Source organism: Heliconius melpomene, chromosome 17 (assembly GCF_056956725.1).
Source record: "Heliconius melpomene rosina isolate 202511_hmr_F chromosome 17, ASM5695672v1, whole genome shotgun sequence".
Taxonomy (NCBI): Eukaryota; Metazoa; Arthropoda; class Insecta; order Lepidoptera; family Nymphalidae; genus Heliconius; species Heliconius melpomene.
In genome coordinates, this window is record NC_140405.1 from 3,199,725 (window position 1) to 3,220,776 (window position 21,052).

At 32.0% G+C, this 21,052-nt stretch overlaps 2 protein-coding genes across 6 annotated transcripts in view; both read left to right on the plus strand.

Moving 5' to 3' along the window:
• Window positions 1-12,934, plus strand: part of sd (TEA domain transcription factor 1 homolog scalloped) — a 62,761-nt gene extending 49,827 nt beyond the window's left edge. For 4 of the 5 annotated variants that reach the window (XM_085200164.1, XM_085200168.1, XM_085200166.1 and 1 more), the window contains 8 exons: window positions 3,635-3,765; window positions 4,274-4,372; window positions 4,946-4,986; window positions 5,636-5,807; window positions 6,783-6,863; window positions 7,163-7,329; window positions 7,664-7,898; window positions 9,246-12,934. In XM_085200164.1, coding sequence (XP_085056290.1) covers window positions 3,635-3,765; window positions 4,274-4,372; window positions 4,946-4,986; window positions 5,636-5,807; window positions 6,783-6,863; window positions 7,163-7,329; window positions 7,664-7,898; window positions 9,246-9,359 — 1,040 coding nt within the window. In that variant the 3' untranslated portion in view covers window positions 9,360-12,934. The remainder of the gene's footprint in view (window positions 1-3,634; window positions 3,766-4,273; window positions 4,373-4,945; window positions 4,987-5,635; window positions 5,808-6,782; window positions 6,864-7,162; window positions 7,330-7,663; window positions 7,899-9,245) is intronic. The other variant, XM_085200167.1, reaches the window with a different exon arrangement.
• Window positions 12,935-13,824: 890 nt separating this feature from the next.
• On the plus strand, window positions 13,825-20,930 carry LOC146529849 (lysosomal acid glucosylceramidase-like). Its single transcript, XM_085200162.1, has 13 exons — window positions 13,825-13,917; window positions 14,427-14,487; window positions 14,594-14,727; window positions 15,070-15,166; window positions 15,695-15,836; window positions 16,763-16,919; window positions 17,227-17,387; window positions 17,551-17,674; window positions 18,316-18,429; window positions 18,911-19,055; window positions 19,508-19,587; window positions 20,026-20,306; window positions 20,753-20,930. The coding sequence occupies exons 2-13, from the start codon at window positions 14,427-14,429 to the stop codon at window positions 20,862-20,864; spliced, it is 1,608 nt and encodes a 535-aa protein (XP_085056288.1). The 5' UTR covers window positions 13,825-13,917; the 3' UTR covers window positions 20,865-20,930.
• The last annotated feature ends 122 nt before the right edge of the window (window positions 20,931-21,052 follow it).

Consider the following 21,052-nt stretch of genomic DNA (forward strand, 5'->3'; position numbering starts at 1 on the left):
GGCCCGGCTTAATCTAGCCAGCAGTGCGTCACTCTCCGGTCCCTCCTGTCCCTCCTGTCCTGTCTGTCACACCCTCGCCCTCTAATCTTGGAGGAGCCTCGATCCCGCGCTGTCCCGTGTTAGTTTGTAATTTTATTGCTAACTTAAATTAAGATTGTGCTTTGAAATTCTAACATTTTGGAAGCGCTGCTTTTCTCTATAATTTAAATATTCTTGGAACATTTCAGATGCATTGTTTTTCTGTATAAGTTATATATTAGATATTGATAGGAATTATTTTACAGAAAATATGTAATTGTCCATTTAAATAAGGATTTCTCTAATGAGCGTATAGTTTATAGCGGTATAGGTATCGGTAGTATGTTATGATGCCGTTCAAGTTGAGCATTGCATTAAGAGGACTTCAGCTCGTCACCGGCAACTGGCAAGCGAGGAGTAATTTGCTTCGAACGGTGCGGTGAGTTGTTCGAAACAGTTTGCCTACAAAGCGCCAGCACCGCTCGCTGCAGGCACGTTCGTGAGTTAAGACATTCAAAACCGCTCAATATCCTGGGAGTATGAAAGTTTCGTCGGCTTCACGTGGCCGGGGTGGCGGCGAGGGGTCCACGGGGGGTCTAAACTATGCGAAGAATGCGCAATTAGTGAGCGAGCGAGCGTGTAAGGGGCCCGGCCGCTAGGCGGCGAACGCAGTAAGAAAATATAAAGAAGGCCCGCCCCTTCTCCCGCGCCTTAGCGCCCCGCCCGAAGGCATAACTCCCGATTGTCTCGAGAAATCCTTAGATCGTCGAAACTCAACCCTTCAACTACCATTTGCCTTGCATATCTTCTGTTTGGGTCAGCGGAAAATTCTGACGCTTCTATCACCTCGTAATGTTTCTTTTATTGGAAAAGACCCTTTCTGTAAATTTTATTTATTTGCTAGCTTCAACTATTCTCATTGTTGCGACTAGGATAAAACGTTTTCTTAAAACATAAAGAAGATAAGTGATTTTATTATTATCACAAAATTCCAAATATTCATCTTATCACAATACGTTCACTTAAAGTCAATATGCGGCGATGAGTGCCGCCACTCAACATGCAATGCCTGGAAAATAGGGAAACGGAAGTGTCTTAACACTCGATCCCTCTGCCTACCCTGCTATTTGCAGGATACAGCGAGAAGCTAAACTTTGACATTTTCAAAATCATTTTAGTAAAACTGGAGATTGATTTATATGTTTCGCGTGCTATAAATTACTACATTTTATCTTGTTAAATATACATTAGCTGATAATTTTAATTAGTGCCGTTTTATATAATTTTGCAAAAAATTGTAACGGACAACATGTTAATGTCAAGTCTTAAATGAGCGTTGCCAATGCAACGTCAAATTTCGTTCTCTTTCCAAAACCAGTATTTATTGAAAATATACCATCTTGTTTACAGTTATATTCCAGTAAATAATTAATGCACCGAAATTTAATCTTTAATACACTAATTAAAAACGTTATATATAAATATAGTCATTAAAATATAAAAGGACATATAACTTGTAATTTCCCAATTTTACAACTCAAAAAATAGTTTAATGTTATGTAAGACTATAATTATTATTTATTATATAATTTTAAAAAATACAACAACAAAAAAAATATTACCTACTGGTTAAAGAATTATCTTCGCTAAAAGCTTACCTATAGGAAAAACAATTGAAAGGCCATAGCTTTACGTTAATGTGTTTCTGATGGCTCTCCGATATCTTACCGCGGTACAAATTATTATCAAAAATAAATATATATTCAAGATTCTTATTATTCTTACTTTGAACTTAAATAAAATATTAACATAAGGTTATGTTAGTTATTTTAAATGCAAATATAATGAAATCTTAATATTTTGCCCACAAAATTTCATTCATTTCTTGATATTAATGAAGATAGAAAATTAACATGTAATTACTAATGAACGCTCAAAGAAATCAATATTCATATATGGCGGCTCTACGCACAATTTCATCCTCGCAGAGTGCGCGAGAGCGTGGCGCGACGCTGGCAGCGGACCAAATTAGCCAGCTAAGTAATAAATAATCTTCTCTTGTTTTTCTATTCGCCGCCCAATAGGAACCTATACCTACACTTGTAACTCCTCTGCACCGCACTATTTATAGAGAGATGCACACGACGTTTCGGGTGAAAGCACTCTCGATGCGGGATTCGCGGGCACCGTAACGACGTGTTTATTTTTCACGCCCATTCCACTTAATCGTCATCTCTCGTAACCTCCACTAATTTTAACCTAATGCCCGTCGTGGAAATTTTATGAAACGGTGCCATAATTTCAGAGGGATTCCAAGAATGTTTTCACTTAGCAGACTTCAAAAGTTTGTTGCCGAGCTTACTACAACTGCCTTTCACTTTAATTTTGGATAAAGTTAGGAACGACTCGAGTTATATTTATATCTCGTATATTAAGAAAATTTATTGTTGTTTTGAGCCATTGTATCGCTTTGTTTCGTGTTAAACAAACTTAATAAGTAATCCACCGGTGGCCATTTTATTTGAAATCTAAAAAACTTTTTTATAAATCAAAAGGTGCTTTATCATCCATAAAATTTAACTGACGAACTACACGAAAATGAATAGATATACGCACTCACGCCTCAACGAGCAGGCAAGGGGTTAATTAAATTCGCACCAGCCGTCTCTCGTTGCCATCGCATTCCCCGAATTCAATGAGATTTCAATTTACTTTGGTCTGGCCCAGTCTTGTTCTACACTCGCCTCAAATTAACACACCATTGTTCAATTTAAACTCGTATCGATAGGAAAAAATTCAAAAATTATATTCTTCATATTAATAATTTAATAAAATAGAAAATTGAAAGCAATAAGGCCGGGGGTAGGTTTCAGAATAACAATTCTGTTAGTAAAATATATTTCATTACCGCTGTCGATCCACCCCGCATTCCTGGTCGGCTGCAGTTTCAATAATTGAAAATAGCTATTCAAAATATTTTGAAAATTGTTTCATAACGAGATCGGCATCGACTGCGCCGGTATTGCATTGTGCAGCGGGTTTTGATTTGACTATTTGGAATATTTCGCGGGCTATGACAATTGCCGCTTTTATTTGTTAATCACATTTTTTTTTAAATAACTTTATCTACAGATAACTCTCTCAGGAATTTTATACAGACTAGTACAATGAATAAAAGAATATTGAAATGGTCAGTTTTCGCTAAAATTACCATTTTTAACCTAGTAGATATTGAAGAATTGATGTTGAAGTATGATTCTAGTTGATATATGACGTCTATTAGCAACTTCTACGATGACTTATTGCTATAAAATATACACTTGTATAACCCGAAATCCACAGGCATAATTTCCTTTTCGCATATATACATATAAACTTATCAACTATGTAAAAATCTGATTATTAGCTTTATTTTTTAAGATTTTGTATAGAGAAATATATTCATATCCTGTGTAATAAATGTCCAAAGCATAGTCTAATTGGCAGGGCACCCAACGCACAAAAGCCAAAGAGGGGATGTAAATTCGTATTCACCTGCGTCCGGCATATTTTAGAATCTTAATTGTATAGCCCCTTTCTGATCGTCTTTATTAATTTCTTTATTTATCGATTCCAGGACGAAATGAACTTATAGCAAGATATATAAAACTGAGGACGGGGAAGACGCGCACAAGGAAACAGGTCTCTTCACATATACAGGTGCTAGCTAGGCGGAAACTGCGTGAAATTCAGGCCAAACTCAAAGTGGTAGGTGCAATTCTATTCGCCTTTCTCTCTTGTAAAGCAAAGGGATACTATTTTAATTAAAACGAGAGGTGGTTTTAAGTTATATTTGAAATTAATAATTAAATTAAATAATTCTGTGAGTGCATACGCTACATTGTATCGCGTAACTTTCCATGTTTTACGAGTAGATATTAATAAATGACCGTAAATGGCGACAAGTTAAAATATTATATTAAATCCGTTATGGAAATTACGTAAAGAAGTTGATTTCAATAGAAAAAAAAATTTTTTTTTCTAATGATTTGATTATAAAATTACATTTATTTAGTTTTTTATGTTCATAACTCCTTAGATAAACATTTCATAATTTAGTATTACATATTCTATCTTTTCTATTGACTTGACCGCATCCATGTGTAGTACGTCCACCTTAGCGATTACATCTCCAAGTCCAACTATTATAATTTCGCACAAGCCAATACTAAATGTGGTAATAACAAAGCGATCTAAGAGATGATAAACAATCTAGGACGGGGGTGTTATGAAAGAGAAGGCGATGCAGTCTATGAGCACGCTGTCTAGCGCGCAAATAGTGGCGGGATTGCCGCACCCGGCGTACCACCACACGGTACATTTTGTACGCATGCCGTTGTGTTTGTTCACACAAAAAACGCCTTTATTGTGTAGCTTCGAGGCATGGCATGCACAAATAACTATTGGTTTCCAATTTAACAAGATGAACGATGTGGCTTTGCTCGTTTTACTGAACGGGTTTTTTTATAGATCTGTCTTAAGATAATATAATATGTCGAAGTTTAAGCGATTTACAAAGCCAATTTTTTAATAATCTAAGTAATCAATAATAGTAAAGTGTGAAAGAAACAGAAAACTGACGAAATTAACTGATGTATTTCGTATTTAGACAATAATCATCTCTTAACCAAAAACTCATTAATTTAACCGAACATTGCATTCTTACTGGGTTATTCTATTAAATAGAATATTCTGTGATTTTAAACTGCTGTTCTAAAAGAGAGCTTTATAGTGTCGTGTGTAGAAAATACGCTAAGTCTAACAAGATGAGCTACTTTACAATATTTTTTTAGCTTCACGCTGTATCCCGCGTATACCGTGATACAGCGTGAAGCGCGGGTACAAACTTATTTGTTGATTTATACTAATTTCTATGTTTTTATTTCAGCAATTTTGGCAACCAGGATTACAAGCAGGGACATCACAAGAGTAAGTTTCATTTTCATTTAAGTATATGACGTACTAGTAATTTTTAATTCCACAATAACTAGTATAGTAAAAAAATAGCACCATACTGTATTGGAAAGTATTCTGCTTCTAAATAATAACTAACAAACATTACCTATTCAGACTAAAAGCAATGCAAACAGAAACAAAATTAATAAACTTACAAAGTGTTATTACATGATGATAATTATTCATTAATTAAAAGATAGATTTTTGTAGCGAAATAATTTATTCACCGCTAAGTTCATTTGCATATAAATAGATGCACAGGTAGAATTAATTAATATACCTATTAATAGAATAGTAGTATTACACTTTTTTATGAATACCTGGAGAAGGCGGAGAAGTGTTTCTCCGCTTTCAGGTTTGAATGAAAATAATTTAAATATAATCGTTTCGTCTAGCCAGGACATATAACAATAGTGTAATTGTGTTTACTTGCCATTTTATTTTCTTGAAAATTCGTACACGTTTTTGGGTCCAATGACAATACTATATTCTCATAGCATTAAACCTAATGTCCTAAAGTTAATAAGACAATTAATTATTTTAAGGATGTTTTTTAACTGCTTAGTGATGATTATTCTAATAAAAAACATTACTTATTTTAATATTTCTTTTAATATTCCAGTGTTAAACCTTTCCCGACCGCCGGCTACAAGGGCGTCCCCGTCGCCGGCGTGGTCCCCGGCGCTACGGACGTGGCGCCCCCGCCCCCGTGGGAAGGCAGGGCCATAGCGACTCATAAACTCAGGCTTGTAGAGTTCTCAGCGTTTGTTGAACATCCTAGAGATTCTGATACGGTAAGTCATTGATTTTTTTGGAATTCTTGGGTTTGGCTATAGGCTGTATGTTTGTTAACATGTTGATACGATAGAAAAGCTATTGTAGCTTTTATTACAATACCTAAAATATGAGTAAAAATATATTACATATTATAGAAGCTGTGCTAAATGTTATTTTTATATTTTATTTGCTTCTAGTAAGTTTTTCCAAAACTTGGGTGTTTTTGATACAAATATTTTTAAATAACAAACAAGCAAAAAAATTCTTTAATTCATTAAATATTTAGTTATATACACATTAGAATATATAAACTAACACATTCAATTTTATAATCTAATACTCATACAAAATTTTATCAAGGATGAGCATGTTTTTAAAAGATACCTGAAAGTATCTTTCATTCATATCTTTATATAATCTTATGATATTGACAATTGATTAGCATTTGTGTGATAATTCTTATGTGACACATTGTTTTCTTTTCGATTATATTGATTTCTTGTAATCGTGAATATGGATTTTTGTTAAACTGTGTATTCACCATTACTAGTTAAATTTGTTACCAAGTTAACAATAAATACATCCCTTTTTTTCTAAAATACTAATAAATATTTTAAATGACTTCAGTAATTATTATGTATGTCTTCTCTAAGTATAAGAAAAGGTAATCTATTGAACTGTTAAAAAATAAAAATTTGACTATTCTACATCAAACTTCGAATATAATGTGAAAGTATTATGGCAGTAAAAAAATATGTTGGACGTTTATATACAAATAATGTATTTTATATAAAACATAAGTCTAACTATTAGTATTGAGAACGTTATATAATATAGCCTCTAACTTTCCTCGATAAATGGATTATCCAGTATGAAAGAATTTATCGACACGAATCAGTCGTTCCTGAGATTAAAGCGTTCACTCAAAGATTCTTCAGTTTTATTATATTAGTATAGATGATTTTTATAAATAAATGTGTTGTTTGTTTTAGTATCCTCCCAGTACGGCGCCGGCACAACATTTATTCGTGCATATAGGTGGCACCGTCACGTACGCGGATCCTGTTTTAGAGGTAATATCTAGTTTGATTCTTAATATATTAATTACTTATAATAATTCTTAAAATATTAATTAATTAAAACCTAGCAATGCACTTATTTTAACAAGATGGTGGGAAATAATAAAAAAATATTATGAATGTTATAAATCTTCCCTAGTTGGAATCGAATTTACAACTGTTGCTTGTATTGTTAGAAGCTTATCAACTAACTGTTTACATTATTTTATTTTGTAACAAAAGTAATTCACCATTACCTATTAATATCCTGTATATTACTTTCTATTAATTAATATTACCTATTTAATTTCCAGTCAGTAGACGTACAGCAAATAAACGACAAATTCCCAGAAAAGAAAGGCGGTTTAAAGGAACTATATGAAAAGGGTCCCCGAAACGCGTTTTTCTTAGTGAAATTTTGGGCGGACCTCAATACAAACAATTTGGATGACCCTGGAGCCTTCTACGGTGTTACTAGTGTGTAAGTATATAAATAATTTATTTAGTACATTTCAGGACATCGTGACGTAGGGGCACAGGTTGTGACTCTAAATGCGGCGGTTGTCGGTTTGATACTCACTCGGGCAATGAATTATTTAATATTTTTACCTTAAGTAAAGGCACTGCCTTTTTGTGAAAAATAAATGTATTTTATAATTAGGGCCCATCTATATGTTCTACACCGTTCTTGTCACAGTTAGTTCATTCAATACAAAACCGCCGTCATTCAAAAAATTCTAAAAAACTATATACTAATAAGCTTATGGATAATATGGTTAAATTTTATAATCTAATATTATATATTTTCCCACCAGATACGAGAGCAACGAAAATATGACAATAACATGCAGTACAAAAGTGTGCTCATTCGGAAAACAAGTTGTGGAAAAGGTAGAAACAGAATATGCACGCTTCGAAGGCGGGCGGTTCGTGTACCGCATACAGCGCTCCCCCATGTGCGAGTACATGGTCAACTTTATACACAAGCTGAAACACTTGCCGGAGAAATATATGATGAATAGCGTGTTGGAGAACTTCACTATATTGCAGGTTAGTGCGGGCTCACGTGAACCTTAATGGATACTTCAACTTTGAAACTTGATGATCCAATTTGATTTTGGATTTTTTAAAATTATTTATGATATAAATGTAGTATCTAGTGATTAAACCTGTTGTGGATTCGATTCCCACTCGAACAAATGAAATATTCAATATTTTCATTTCATCGCTCCGCTAACGAGGCAAAGTGCAGCGGTGAGTTGCGCCACTCAACACGCAATAATATGAGGTAGAGAACGGAAATATCTTAATGGGGACGGAATGTTAAATGCTAAATTCCCAGGTTATGTCTGCCTACTGCTATGTGTGAAATACAGTACGAAGCCAATAAAATGACATAAAAAGCTTAGATTATTATTTTCAACACCGCAGAGTTAAATAAATGTGCTGCATTGTTAACCTCCCTTTTAAACTTTACGAAACCAATTTGAAACAGGATTAACATAGTCATTGCATTAGTGTAAATTAAAACTATGCAGACATAATAAGAAAAAGCAAGCATTTCTTATTAACCTAATTACTTACATTTTTTAATACACTGCAATTTATTAGAGTCGAGGTCATTGTTAAAAAAAACTATGTTGGCATCTAATTAATTAACCACTAAAAGTTATGAAATAAATGATTCTTTTGTAATTGACTAGAAAAACCTAAATACTTAAAACATCGTAACATATTTAATTTATAGGAAACAATGTATAAGTTACTAATTAAAGCAATTATAACGCCTAATAACTTGTTGAACTAGCTCGTTAAAAATGAAATATTACTGTGTTGCGCATCAATAAGTAATGCTAATAATGTATGAATATATTGACTCTGAATGTACTATATCCATGTCGTACAAATAAAGTTATATTTATGCTTTGTAAATAAGTTGTTACTAGCGTATAAGAGTTTTGCCATAGCTTGATGAGAATGTATGGCTTAGTGGTCAGAGCGCTTGGACGGTTTTCAAGAGGCGCGGGTTCAAATTTTTGTATTCTAAACAAAGTATCACATGTGCTAGTTCTGTTCTCCTGATATTTTTTTTCAATTGACGTATTTGGTATATAATATGGTAGTTTTTTTATATTCACGCTGTATGCCGCATATGGCAGGGTAGGCAGTGGAAACATAATGTTAGATACTTTGTTCTCCCCTTTCCGCCCAAATTTGAGCCATTGTGACGATACTGCACTCTGTCTTATCATGGTAAAGAAATAAAAATAATTCACTTCCACCAGTGGGGCTTGAACCCACACCTATCACATTTACAGTCAGACTCTGTCCACGACGGCTTTTTTAAAAATTAATCCTACAAATAATTTTTATATTAACAATTTATATGATTTCCAGGTGGTATCAAATAGAGATACACAAGAGACGTTACTATGCGCGGCGTTCGTGTTCGAGGTGTCCAACAGCGAGCACGGCGCTCAACACCACATCTACAGACTTGTGAAAGACTGAACTAAACAGTGTTGCCAGTAACGGTATTTACTTGTTATACTTGTGTTGGGGTGGGGTTGCCATGTATATGACATGAGAACAAGATTTTTTTTTTTTGTAGGAAATTTGGTTGTTCTGTGCATTGCGATTAGATATTTATATTGTGAAATCGGTTAAGTTTTTGAAGTATGGCAACCTTGTATAATAATACTACTATCTCTCCCATACATAAAAGCTATACGGCTGCCGTCCGTCCGATTTGCAGTTTTTTTTTAATACATGAAATAAAAAGGAACATTTCTTTGTTAAAGTATATTAAATTTAGAAATAAAACTGCAATTCGGGTGTGAATTAGTAATCCGTTACGTGGACCGGCTTGTAAACAAGAATAGTAGATGTTTACTATTTACAAATGTGATCTGAAAATAGCGCTACAAGTATTTTTGTAAATGAAAATTTATGTATGTATAGCTCAATTTTGTATCTATCATAGAGTCTATCTGAACTACCGAATCGATCGATTCTAAGGTTTTTTTTAAATCTAAACTGACTCTTATATTATCTATGTTATTTTATTTCTCACTTGTAAATTTTTTCGTCCGACTCAATATCATATTAATGTGTAAAAATATCAATTTAATTTAAGAGAAAATATAAAATTGAATACACACAGTGCCTCTATAATTATGTTACATTAACATAAATGAGCATGTTTGGTCCTTTCGTCGGAACAAATGGACATACTTCTTTTTGTTGTATAGACTATATAAGTATTGAAGCAAAATCTATTTTAGAATAAATTTTAAAATAAATTAATGTTAATGGCAGTTTAGCCATTTTGAAAATATTAAGTAATCGCTTCTAAAATGTACTTTTTTTGTCAATATGCTTACTATGAAAGGACCAAACCTTAGTGTAGGATATGAATAATAGTTTATTTAAGTATAGAGTTATTAAGAAATTAGTGAAGTGTTACAGTACACTACGAATGGTACTCTTTTTTATTTATAAACCATTTATTGAGAACGTTGATTGAACGTTGTTTAACTTTATTTTGCCACTTTCATATAACTTTTTCTATCTATTCTTTATTTATAAAGAGCTGTAATATATCCAATTTATATAAAAATAATTTGTATATGTGTTTTTTATCCTACACCTAACGGCTGGACCCGTTTGAATAAACTTGTGTGTATTTTAATATCAATGGGCTTTTAGATGGTTTGAAAACACAATTAAGTGTTCAAGGTGGCACTGCAGTTGGTTTGTACTACGGAAATCTAATATGCAAGTATAAAAAACCAACCAAACGTTAGAATATAGCACTTTCACATTTTTAGTCTTGAAATTTGGGTACCGACACGGCGTCTTCACACTGGATTCGCTCTACCAACTTGCTATATACAACATACGAACGTAAGGCTATTAGGCTCAATAAAGTCAACTTTATCCCAAACAATCAGCGTTCTCATTTGGATTTATAGTGATTTTACTCATTTTTGATTGCGTTGTGGAATATTTTAAATTTACTTTGAAAGTATTTTAATTTTGCCACTCAATCTTTGCCACATTTAAAGTATTGTACATAAAAATAAACAACCGTGTGTTATTGTTCAATGTAAAGTTAAATTGTATTATATTAAGGAAAGAATGTACAGCTTTAGATTGCATTCGGTTCTCTTGATATTTAATAAGATCTTTGATTTTTAAATAAACTAAAAATATATGCGATAAATCAAGTTAAAATTTCAATTGATACTTTTGTTTTTGAGTTAAATTTGGACGATCTCTAAAATTTAAGCAATTAAGAGTTTGACAGATAATATTTTTTTTTATTTAATAATCATTTTTAAATAATATTTTTACACTATATTTACAAAAAAGCATTCTTTATTTACTTTTTACTAACTTGGCAGCTTACCTGAAAGTATTTACAAGTTTTTTTTCAACATGCTCGTTTATTTACTCGTAGTATTATGAACGTGCTTTTTTTATAGTTTTTCGGTTTTTGTAATCAATTTAATTATAATTTGCAATTGAAAGCAATGTTACTACGTATTTTGTGCACAAGATTGTTGGATATCCACTAATGAAGTATTATTTTTATAAATTTTAGATAGACTCAATTATGTAAATATTGTCTGTCCTAAGTACTTTTAAAGTAAATTGATTACAAACCGAAATTGGCGACTTCGCACGTATATTATGATATTTTTATAGTATTATATCTTGTTTTATATTTTTTTTCCATATGTCTGTTTTATTATGATTTTGTCATGTACAATTGTGGTGTACTTATTAAAATAGTTTCAAATGTAATATTTTCTTTTTAAAACGAATGAAACCCGTATATATAAGGGTTGATTAATTCTTATAATGCCTGATGCATATATGCTAACATATTTGTATATATAACGTTCGTGTCGAAGTCGCCTCCCACTAACATGGCCGCTTTAAAAGTACAAAAGGCGTTCCCGTCTCGCAACGGCCGGTTTTACATTAGTTTACGTGGCAATGATTTGATCTCTCTTTTAGTCAAATATTTTTAGGGTCCTCCCGTCTACGCCCGCGCTCCTAGGTTGAACATCGGTCAAACCTCCGTAGATGATGGCATATTAATAAATTATTACTATAATTCATTAATCAATCATCAATATATATATTTTCGATAAATTATCATAATTTCAATACACGAACGATTTATCGTACGACAAATGCGTCGTCTATGGAGGATCTTATGTGCATTACATAGCGTTTAATTTGAAGACATGCGGTAGGAAAATATTATCATAGTTAATTATAAGAGATTTTTTGTATTTATTTCATAGATTTATATTATTATTAGATAAATTGTAAAGTGATTAGCTGTAAGCGTTTTATTTTTTAAATATGGCGATGGTCGTTCAAAATCGTAGGTGAAGTTGTCAGACACTTAGTACTTAAGATCGACTTAATTTTTGTTGCTTTTATAGCTTTTTCTTTGTCTTTAGAGTCAATCTCGGTGTGAATGTTAAGAGAAATGGGTGATTAGAAAAATATATTAATATATATACACAAATTTGTAAACTGTATCAATTAAAACTTTTCGTCAACACGGTTTTAGTATGTTCTTTTATAGAAATTATATTTATTATGAGATAAGATATTAACAATATTTTCACCCATTTCTCGTCATACGGTTGCGAGACAAGCGCGAGATCTGTCTTGTTGTGATTCTATTGTAATAAATGTACTCAAATGAGATTACTCGACCCTACAAGCTAACTTGGCTCTGTCGCGATCACTAGATAACGTTAGTTCGTGTAAATAAATTATATGTTAGTGCATTTCTTTCAGTTGTAGCTCTAAGTGATTTATGCTTCTAAAAGTCTTTCATATCGACAATCTGCCATATCAATATGAAAATAATTATGGTCGGCCGCCCCGAAAGTGATCGTTTGCAGTTTTATTTACAATTCTCAATAATCTCAGTTTGTTTGATTTTTTTTTAATATTAGCAAACGACCGCCAAAAGGACGTCCGACTCGTGTACAGTATTTTAAAGATAAATTACGTTAAAGATTTGTATGAAAATTTAATTATATTGTCTTCTTAAATCATGTGTTTATTATTTTTATTAACCCTTTTGTTGTTGCTAAATTTGGGGCGCGTGCTACGAGATAAGAAACATTGATTAATATACACTTTTTATATAATCTACTTTGATTGTTTAATCGGTTGTTTTGCATCTTTAATAAATATTGTGATAGTTTATCTATATATACCTTTTCCAAATCTCAATTAAAAAGATTAATAAATATAAGTTTTAGTACGCGACATAGCTTATGTGAATTATTAAGAATTGATATTTGTATTAAACAGAATTACGTTCATCAAAATTGTTGTGTCTATGATTGACATTTAGCAAAATAAATTAGAAAAAGCTCTGATTTTCTTAAACACTAAATTTTTTAGCTTTAGAAAATGGAAAGCAGAGTTGTATGTCACGGAGGTTCTGTTTCACGCAAATCATGATGAAGTGATACGTTTAGAAGTTAGTAAACAAAATTCTGACAGAATATTTCGTAAAATATACTCTTGATAATTTATTATTGAGTTCAAACTTGTGAATATTTCCAATATGAGAAAGTAGAGACCATTGTTAACTCTATTGTAACTTTTTTGAAGGATATTCGCGCTCTGGTTCGGTGTTTGTAATCGCTATGTTGAGGGTCCGATTACCACTCGATGGGATATTTATCTTCCTCCCCATATAGGAGTAGGTCAATGTAGATCAGGTGGAAAGCGAAAACGGGATGTTTTGGTTCTAGATTCTGTAGGCTTTCTAGGTTTTTGTAATTATTTTGTTAGTTAAATATATAAATGATATAAAATAAGACTAAGAAAGCATTCAGTGTTAAAGTAGTAGGAACTATTAAGATTAAATAGAATGTTATAATATCGAATGTTAATTAGCCCCCTCCTGTATAAAGATAATTAATCAAAGATAATATGTATATATGATAAGAAAATCAATTGTAACACGACTTTTATTTTGAATCAAAGACCAAGTTTTCTGTAATTAATTCTCTTGCCAACGGTAAGTAATGACATTGATTCTGTTTTTTTTTGCAATATAATAATTTGACACACCAAAGTTAAATCGTATTATCTTCAATAATATGTTAATTATGTTATTTTTTTTCCAATCGAAGCAAGGTAAGTGGTTCAAATTTTTTAAATATTTTTTATGTAGATTTAAAAAGTTATTTATTCAGTGAGCCAAATGTATATGAATAGGTTAAATACCTACATTTTTTATGTTTTTAGTTTATATTTACTATATACAACAATTTTAGAAATTCTGTTTTCTGGTGATCCATTTAAACAAACTTAATATTATGGCACAATGGTAATAAAGATTGGACCTACACTTATAATTTCTTTCATACTAATAACATTAATTAGTAATAAACAGTAGTAGTAGTAGTAAACAGTAATTAGTCATAAAGAAAAAGACATAGCTACGCAACCGCTACTTTCTATATGTACAATATACATACAAATGTTTGCAAGCGTTTTATTTAATCGATATTCTTTTAATTTTAGATGGCAAATATTTTATATTATATTGCTACAATATCAGCGCTTCTTATAATTGTCAAATGTGGTAAGTATATAATAAAAAATATTTTTAAAATTGTACTTATAATTTATTTTCTACAGTTGTTCTCCAATTAGACTAAAAATTAAGGAATAAAGTATTTTGTTTTCAGATCAACCATGTAATGCACGAAATCTTGGTGTAGAAGGAAGATCGATAGTGTGCGTTTGCAATGCTGAGTACTGCGACACTATTACTAGAATAGAGCCAGCAAGAGGAACTTATGTGGCATATACAAGTAGCCGCGTAAGTATTTCCTTTTTTTAACGTCACGCTGTTCCGTGATCACTTGCAAGGCAAAGTAGGCAACTGACAGAGAGGGAACCTAGTGCTAGGATCTACTTCGTTCCCCGTTTTCTACCCAAATCTCGAAGCATTGTGTGTTAAGTGGCGGAATTCAATGCTCAATTGCTTTGCCTCTACACTACAACGAAGAAGATGAAAATATTATTATATTAAATAATGTTTCATTTGCTAAATTGGGAATCGAACTTTAAACCCGGGTTTACAGTCACACTGACCGGCGCCACGACTAAATGGTTTTATATATTGTTTTTAATGTTTAATATTATTTTCAATTGATTGCAGGCTGGTAAGCGTTTTGCAAAAACAACTGGTAATCTCAGCTGGGGCTTAGGATATACGAATAATAATGAAAGGGGATTCTCCTCAAATTCATCCCAAGGTGAGAATATGAAAGGCTATAATTTTACAATATTTTGTAGTTTTAAACATACCAACATCTCAGTTGCAAGAGGCAAAGCGCGGCGTTGAATTTCATCTCTCAACGCTCATGACCCAAGAATTCGGTGGTTATGAAAAAAACGTAGATATTAATATAGTTACATATAAAAGCTCTACAAAAAAAAAAAATATTAGTTTGTCGGCTTTTGAATAATACAGTAATACTTTAAATTTATATTATGACATAGTGTAACGAAAAAATAGAGCTTACTTGAGAAGAGCACTTGAGCTCGATCTTCAGCTCTTCGCACCCAGCCATTACCAGCTGCTTTACGAATGTCGTTACCCTTCTTAGATCCGAAGAACGTCCAACATTACGCTTGTCGAGGCTTGCTTTAAACCTGTAGTATTTTTAAAATAAAAACTATGAATAAATAAAATAATGACCAAATATGTTATATTTGGCTTTTAATATTAGATATAAATATCAATCTAATTGACTAATTACCTATTATGTACGCTATTTCAGCACGATTTTGGAGCGAGGCTTCGTACATTGTTAATGCTAACTCTAGATATCAGACTATAGAAGGGTTCGGTGGATCAGTGACGGACGCAGCTTCTATTAACTGGCGTAAATTATCCGATCGAACCCAAAGGCATATGATCAAGTAAGATTTTACTTCTCACTTCTCTTCCATTTTATACTTCAATAGTCAGACAGAGAGAAACTAGCGTGAAGACAAGAAATTAAAAATGACAAGAACCAACCTTCTAAGTATATAGTCGACGCCTCACTGCGCCACGATGCCCTTGATTACCTATTTAACTGGTTTTTAAAGCTTCTGAACCTGGAACCTGGGAATCTAGTGTTAAAACACTGTTCCCGTTAAGACACTTCTGTTCCTCATTTCTACTTTCCGCCGAATTCGAAAGGCATTGCGTGTTGACTGGCGGAATTTAACGCTGTGCTTTGGAAATATTAAATATTTCATTTCCTTGAGTGACAGTCGCATTTATAGTTGCACGCAAAGCCACTGCGCCGCGACTGGTCTTTTATTTAATATTAAGAAAAAAACTTAAATACCGTAGTACGGTTGAAATATATATTGTTATAAATATGTAATTTTAGATCCTAATAAATATTTACGTGTAGGTATATAATAATGCTGTTAAATTTTCTTTTCCCAATCTAATCGATTGATTGAAATTATCGTTTAATAACAATTATTTTTATATCTGTAAAGAATGCTCGCATACCTACCATTATCATAATATTTCTTTATCGTAAAGGTATGTATGTGCATGTACCTACTTACTGTAGGTCAAGATTATGACAATATTTTTTTTAATTTATTATGTTCATGTATTTTGTTTAAAAATAAATATTTAGGTGCCGTGATTTTTTAAAAATAATAAATTGTTATAGAAATAGTGAAAAAGCTTGGATTTATGTATAAAATTTTTATTAAATAAATACATTTCAATTATTAAACAAAAAAATTATTCACAAATTACATTTTCTATTCTAAATAATTGTTTGTATTCTGTGTAGCATTTTGTCATATTATAAATTCCCCGAACCCTTTCGTTTCAGTTCGTACTTCAGTAAAGAGGGAATAGAATACAATCTGATCCGTGTCCCGATAGGCGGCGCTGATTTCTCCACGCACCCGTACACCTATAACGAATATCCTCAAAACGATAAAGCTTTATCTAATTTCTCTTTGACAGATGAAGATAATTTTTATAAGGTAACATACCTTTTTGTTTGGTGTTATTTATAATAAGGGAACAGCCTAATAACAACCTAATTCTAATCCTAACAATCTAATTCCCAAAAATAGTATCATATATTAGGTAAAAAAACACCTCTATTTCTTGCATCCTGGTGTAAGTTAAACCTACATACGATTTGAACCAACAATCTTCATGTGCTACATTATAACTGCTTAAGAAGAGTTAATTATTAAAAGGAACCACCCAATTAATAATATAATAAATAATACATACAGAAATAAATTAACTTTTAAATGCTATGGTAATTTTTACCATTTTCAGTTGCCAATGATAAAACAAAGTCAGGAAGCAGCCACGGATTATATAAAAATAACGGCCAGCACATGGTCGCCTCCGGTGTGGATGAAAACTAATGGAGCTATTACAGGGTTTGCGCAATTAAAACCAGAGTTCTATCAAACGTACGCGGATTATCATATTCGGTAAGAAAGTTTGGAACACAATTCATACCTGTTATTACATCCTATCCATAAATGGATGTCGGATCACATGTGCCTTCTAAGTATTTAATTGCATAATGTATACTTACTTATAATATGAATAGGAGTAACCAACAAAAAATAAATTGTAATTTTCACAATCTAGTTTTATGGAAGAATATAAAAAAGCAGAAGTGAATATTTGGGCGCTCACTACAACTAATGAACCTATTAACGGAATTGTGCCATTTGTGGACTTTAATTCTTTAGGGTGGTTCCCATCCGACTTGGTAAGAAATAAAATATTATAATTAAGTATATCTAAATAATTTTTGCTGTAAAACTATTAAAAACATAACCTTTTCACATCAGATTTAAGTTAAATAGTAATAGTAGTTAAATATGTCTCTATAATTCAAAATATTTCTTTTTTTTGGCATTGCCAGATATGCTCCTAATATACTTAATATATATTTATAATTTAGATATAATGTTGTTCTTTCATTAGTGTGGCAGATAAAGGCATTAAATTCCGCTGTAAAGTACATTTATGAGGACAATCGTGGCGCAGAGGTACAAGCGTGAAAATGTAAACGCAACAGGTTGTGGGATTTCCACTCGAGAGCATAAAACATTTAATATTTCCAGTTTCTCCTTTTAGTAACGAGGTTAAGCGCGATTGTAAATTGCGCCACTCAATACGCAATGCCTTTAAAATTCGGCGGGAACATAATATATTTATGTGCTCTAAGTAGAGAGAAAACACTCATAATTCTGAAAAAAATATTACTTTTACCGTTCTATTTAGCTAAACGTTCAAAATAAGTATATCAGTAAGATAGCTTTAATATTAATAACATTTTAGGTAATTGTAAGTAATATTTATAATTTATTTTATAAGTTTATATGTATTTTTACATTATATTTGCAGGGTCGTTGGGTTGCTAATAACCTTGGTCCAACAATAAGAAACTCTCGCTTTAACAAAACTCTCATATTAGCTGTAGATGACCAAAGATACCTTATAGATCTTTATTTATGGGGAGTAAGTATTACAAAATAAATTAGAAATACAAAGCAAAGTTTAATCTGAAGTTCTTAAATATATAATAACTGCAATTGAATATTAAAATTTACATTTTGAACATTTTTTTAAAATTTTCAAATAACATTTAAGAAGATAAGAAACATAACGAATCAAAAAATGTTATTTCAAATAAAACATGGATTTAGATTCGGTTTCACTGGACAATTTTAATGTCCTTCGTAGAACAGTGGCACAGCCTATAACTATAAAAATTCCGGTTGTGGGTTTGGTTCCCAATCAGGGGAATTAATTATAATGATTTCCTCCTTTGGTATGAAGACAAAATGCGCCGTTGAGTTCCCCCACCCAACATGCAAAATGTTTTGACAATGGTAGTGGGTGGAGAAAGGAGTTTTTTAACACTAGGTTCCCTCTGCCTACCTGGACATAGAAGCTAGCTAACATGACTAAAAAAAATTTTAATATTTGTTTCTTAAAGATGGCGGCGGGAGATCCTAAATCAATAGATTATATGGACGGTATTGCGATACATTATTATGGTAACTTTATCCCTGCAAGTATTCTATCTAATATTCAAGGCAGATATCCCGATAAAATTTTACTTTCTACTGAAGCTTGTGAAGGTATACTTAATTCTATATAACATTGCTCCTTTTCTTGAGTTTCATATTTTTATATTGTATGTTATTGTTTTATAAATATTTTATATTGTATGTCGTCGAGAATTCAGCGGAAAAATTGGGAACGAAACTCTTTTAATGGGAACAGAATGTCCTATCAGTAGGTTCCCAGATTCCCTCTGCTTATCCCGCCATGTACGGGATACAGCATTAGTATATATTTCTTAAATCAAAGAAGAACAAGATATCATATTTTTCTTTTATTAAAATTTAAATTCTTATATCGGCGTGACGTTGTACCTACTTATGCCATACATAGCAGCGTAGGCAGTGGGAACTCGACACCAGAGCGAGGAAATGAAAATATAAAGCTTGACATACATTCGTTGGTTTAAAAGTTCTAACAACTATCTATTTGAATAAAGAATATGTTGATTTTTTTAATTATAATTCAGGGCCGATGCCATGGGACATTATGCGTGTTAAGATTGGATCTTGGGAACGCGCCGGCAGATATGCAAGGCACATTATTGATGTAATTTTTCTTCATTTTTATTTTAGTTGTGATGTTTACTAAGTGACGAATGACTAACTGCGTGTTATTGTAATTACAATTATTTGTATGTGTTTTAAATTTAGTATTACAGTAGTCAGTCTATACTGATTAAAAAACACAAACATTTCGTATAAAAATACTGTAACGTTAATCGAACACACTTCAAATTTTTATACGATTTTTTATTATTGTAAAGTTTATTTATAAAACTATAATCGCACCGGTTGTAGGTTTGAGTCCTACTCAGAGAGAGGTATTATTTTCATATCCTCGCTATGGCAAGAAGACAAGGCTCAACGTTGAGCTCCGAAAGCTGATTCCTTCTGCCTACCTTACCATATGTGAGATATAGTGTGAAGTACACATGTAAATTCATAAAAAGAAATATCCAAAAATAAATTCACATATTTTTTCAAGGATTTAAACAATCACGTGGTAGGCTGGTTAGACTGGAACCTTTGCCTCGACGAAACAGGCGGACCTAATTGGGCGCACAATTACGTCGACGCACCTATCCTCGTTTACGGCGATAAAGATGAATTCATAAAACAGCCAATGTTCTACGCCATGGGACACTTCTCCAAATTCGTCCCTAGAGGTTCCCGAAGGATTGAAGTTACCAGATTAAGTTTAGGTCACGTTAATAATGTTGCTTTTGTTACTCCTCAAGGCAATATTGTTATGGTTTTACATAATTCGTAAGTATTTTGATGATTTTAATTTATTTCAATATCTTGGTGTGGACTACACAATTTATTTATTTTATTAATATTGTATTATTTATTGTTCACAACTTAAAACAAATACATATAAATGCCAGACTGAACACTAAAACATATTCTCTGCTAAATGCTTTTAAGTGGGTAAAAAAATGTGTAAGTTTGCAAAATTTTATTTATTGGCAGAGTGGCACAGTGTTTGACTGTAAACCACAGAGTTGTGAGTTTATTCCCGACTGGGGAATGAATTGTTTTTATTTGCCTACTCTGATAACAAGATAAAACTTGGCATTGATTAGCAGCACTTAACGTCTCGAAAATTGGGCGATATTTGGGAAGAGGAGTGTCTTATCACTAGGCGCTCTATCTGCCTAGCCTGCTATATAGTGGATACAGTGTAAACGTAATAAAATCTTTTTTTTCAGCAACACTTTTGAAATGTCTGTTCGTATATCAACACCATTGCAGAGATATGTACAATTAGTACTGGATCCAGAATCAATTACAACAATTGAAATTAACCCAAGCCTATTATAATAAATTATTTTTTTTAATATTAAGAAAAATATATTAATTATTTATTATATAAAGCAATGAAAACAATTTAATGGCCTATTCATTTAATCTATGCCCCATTTTTACACTGTATAAATTTCGTATAAACAGAGAATTAATGATGGTTGAGATGGCTGATGGTCTAGATTAGAGGAATTATAAATAAATTG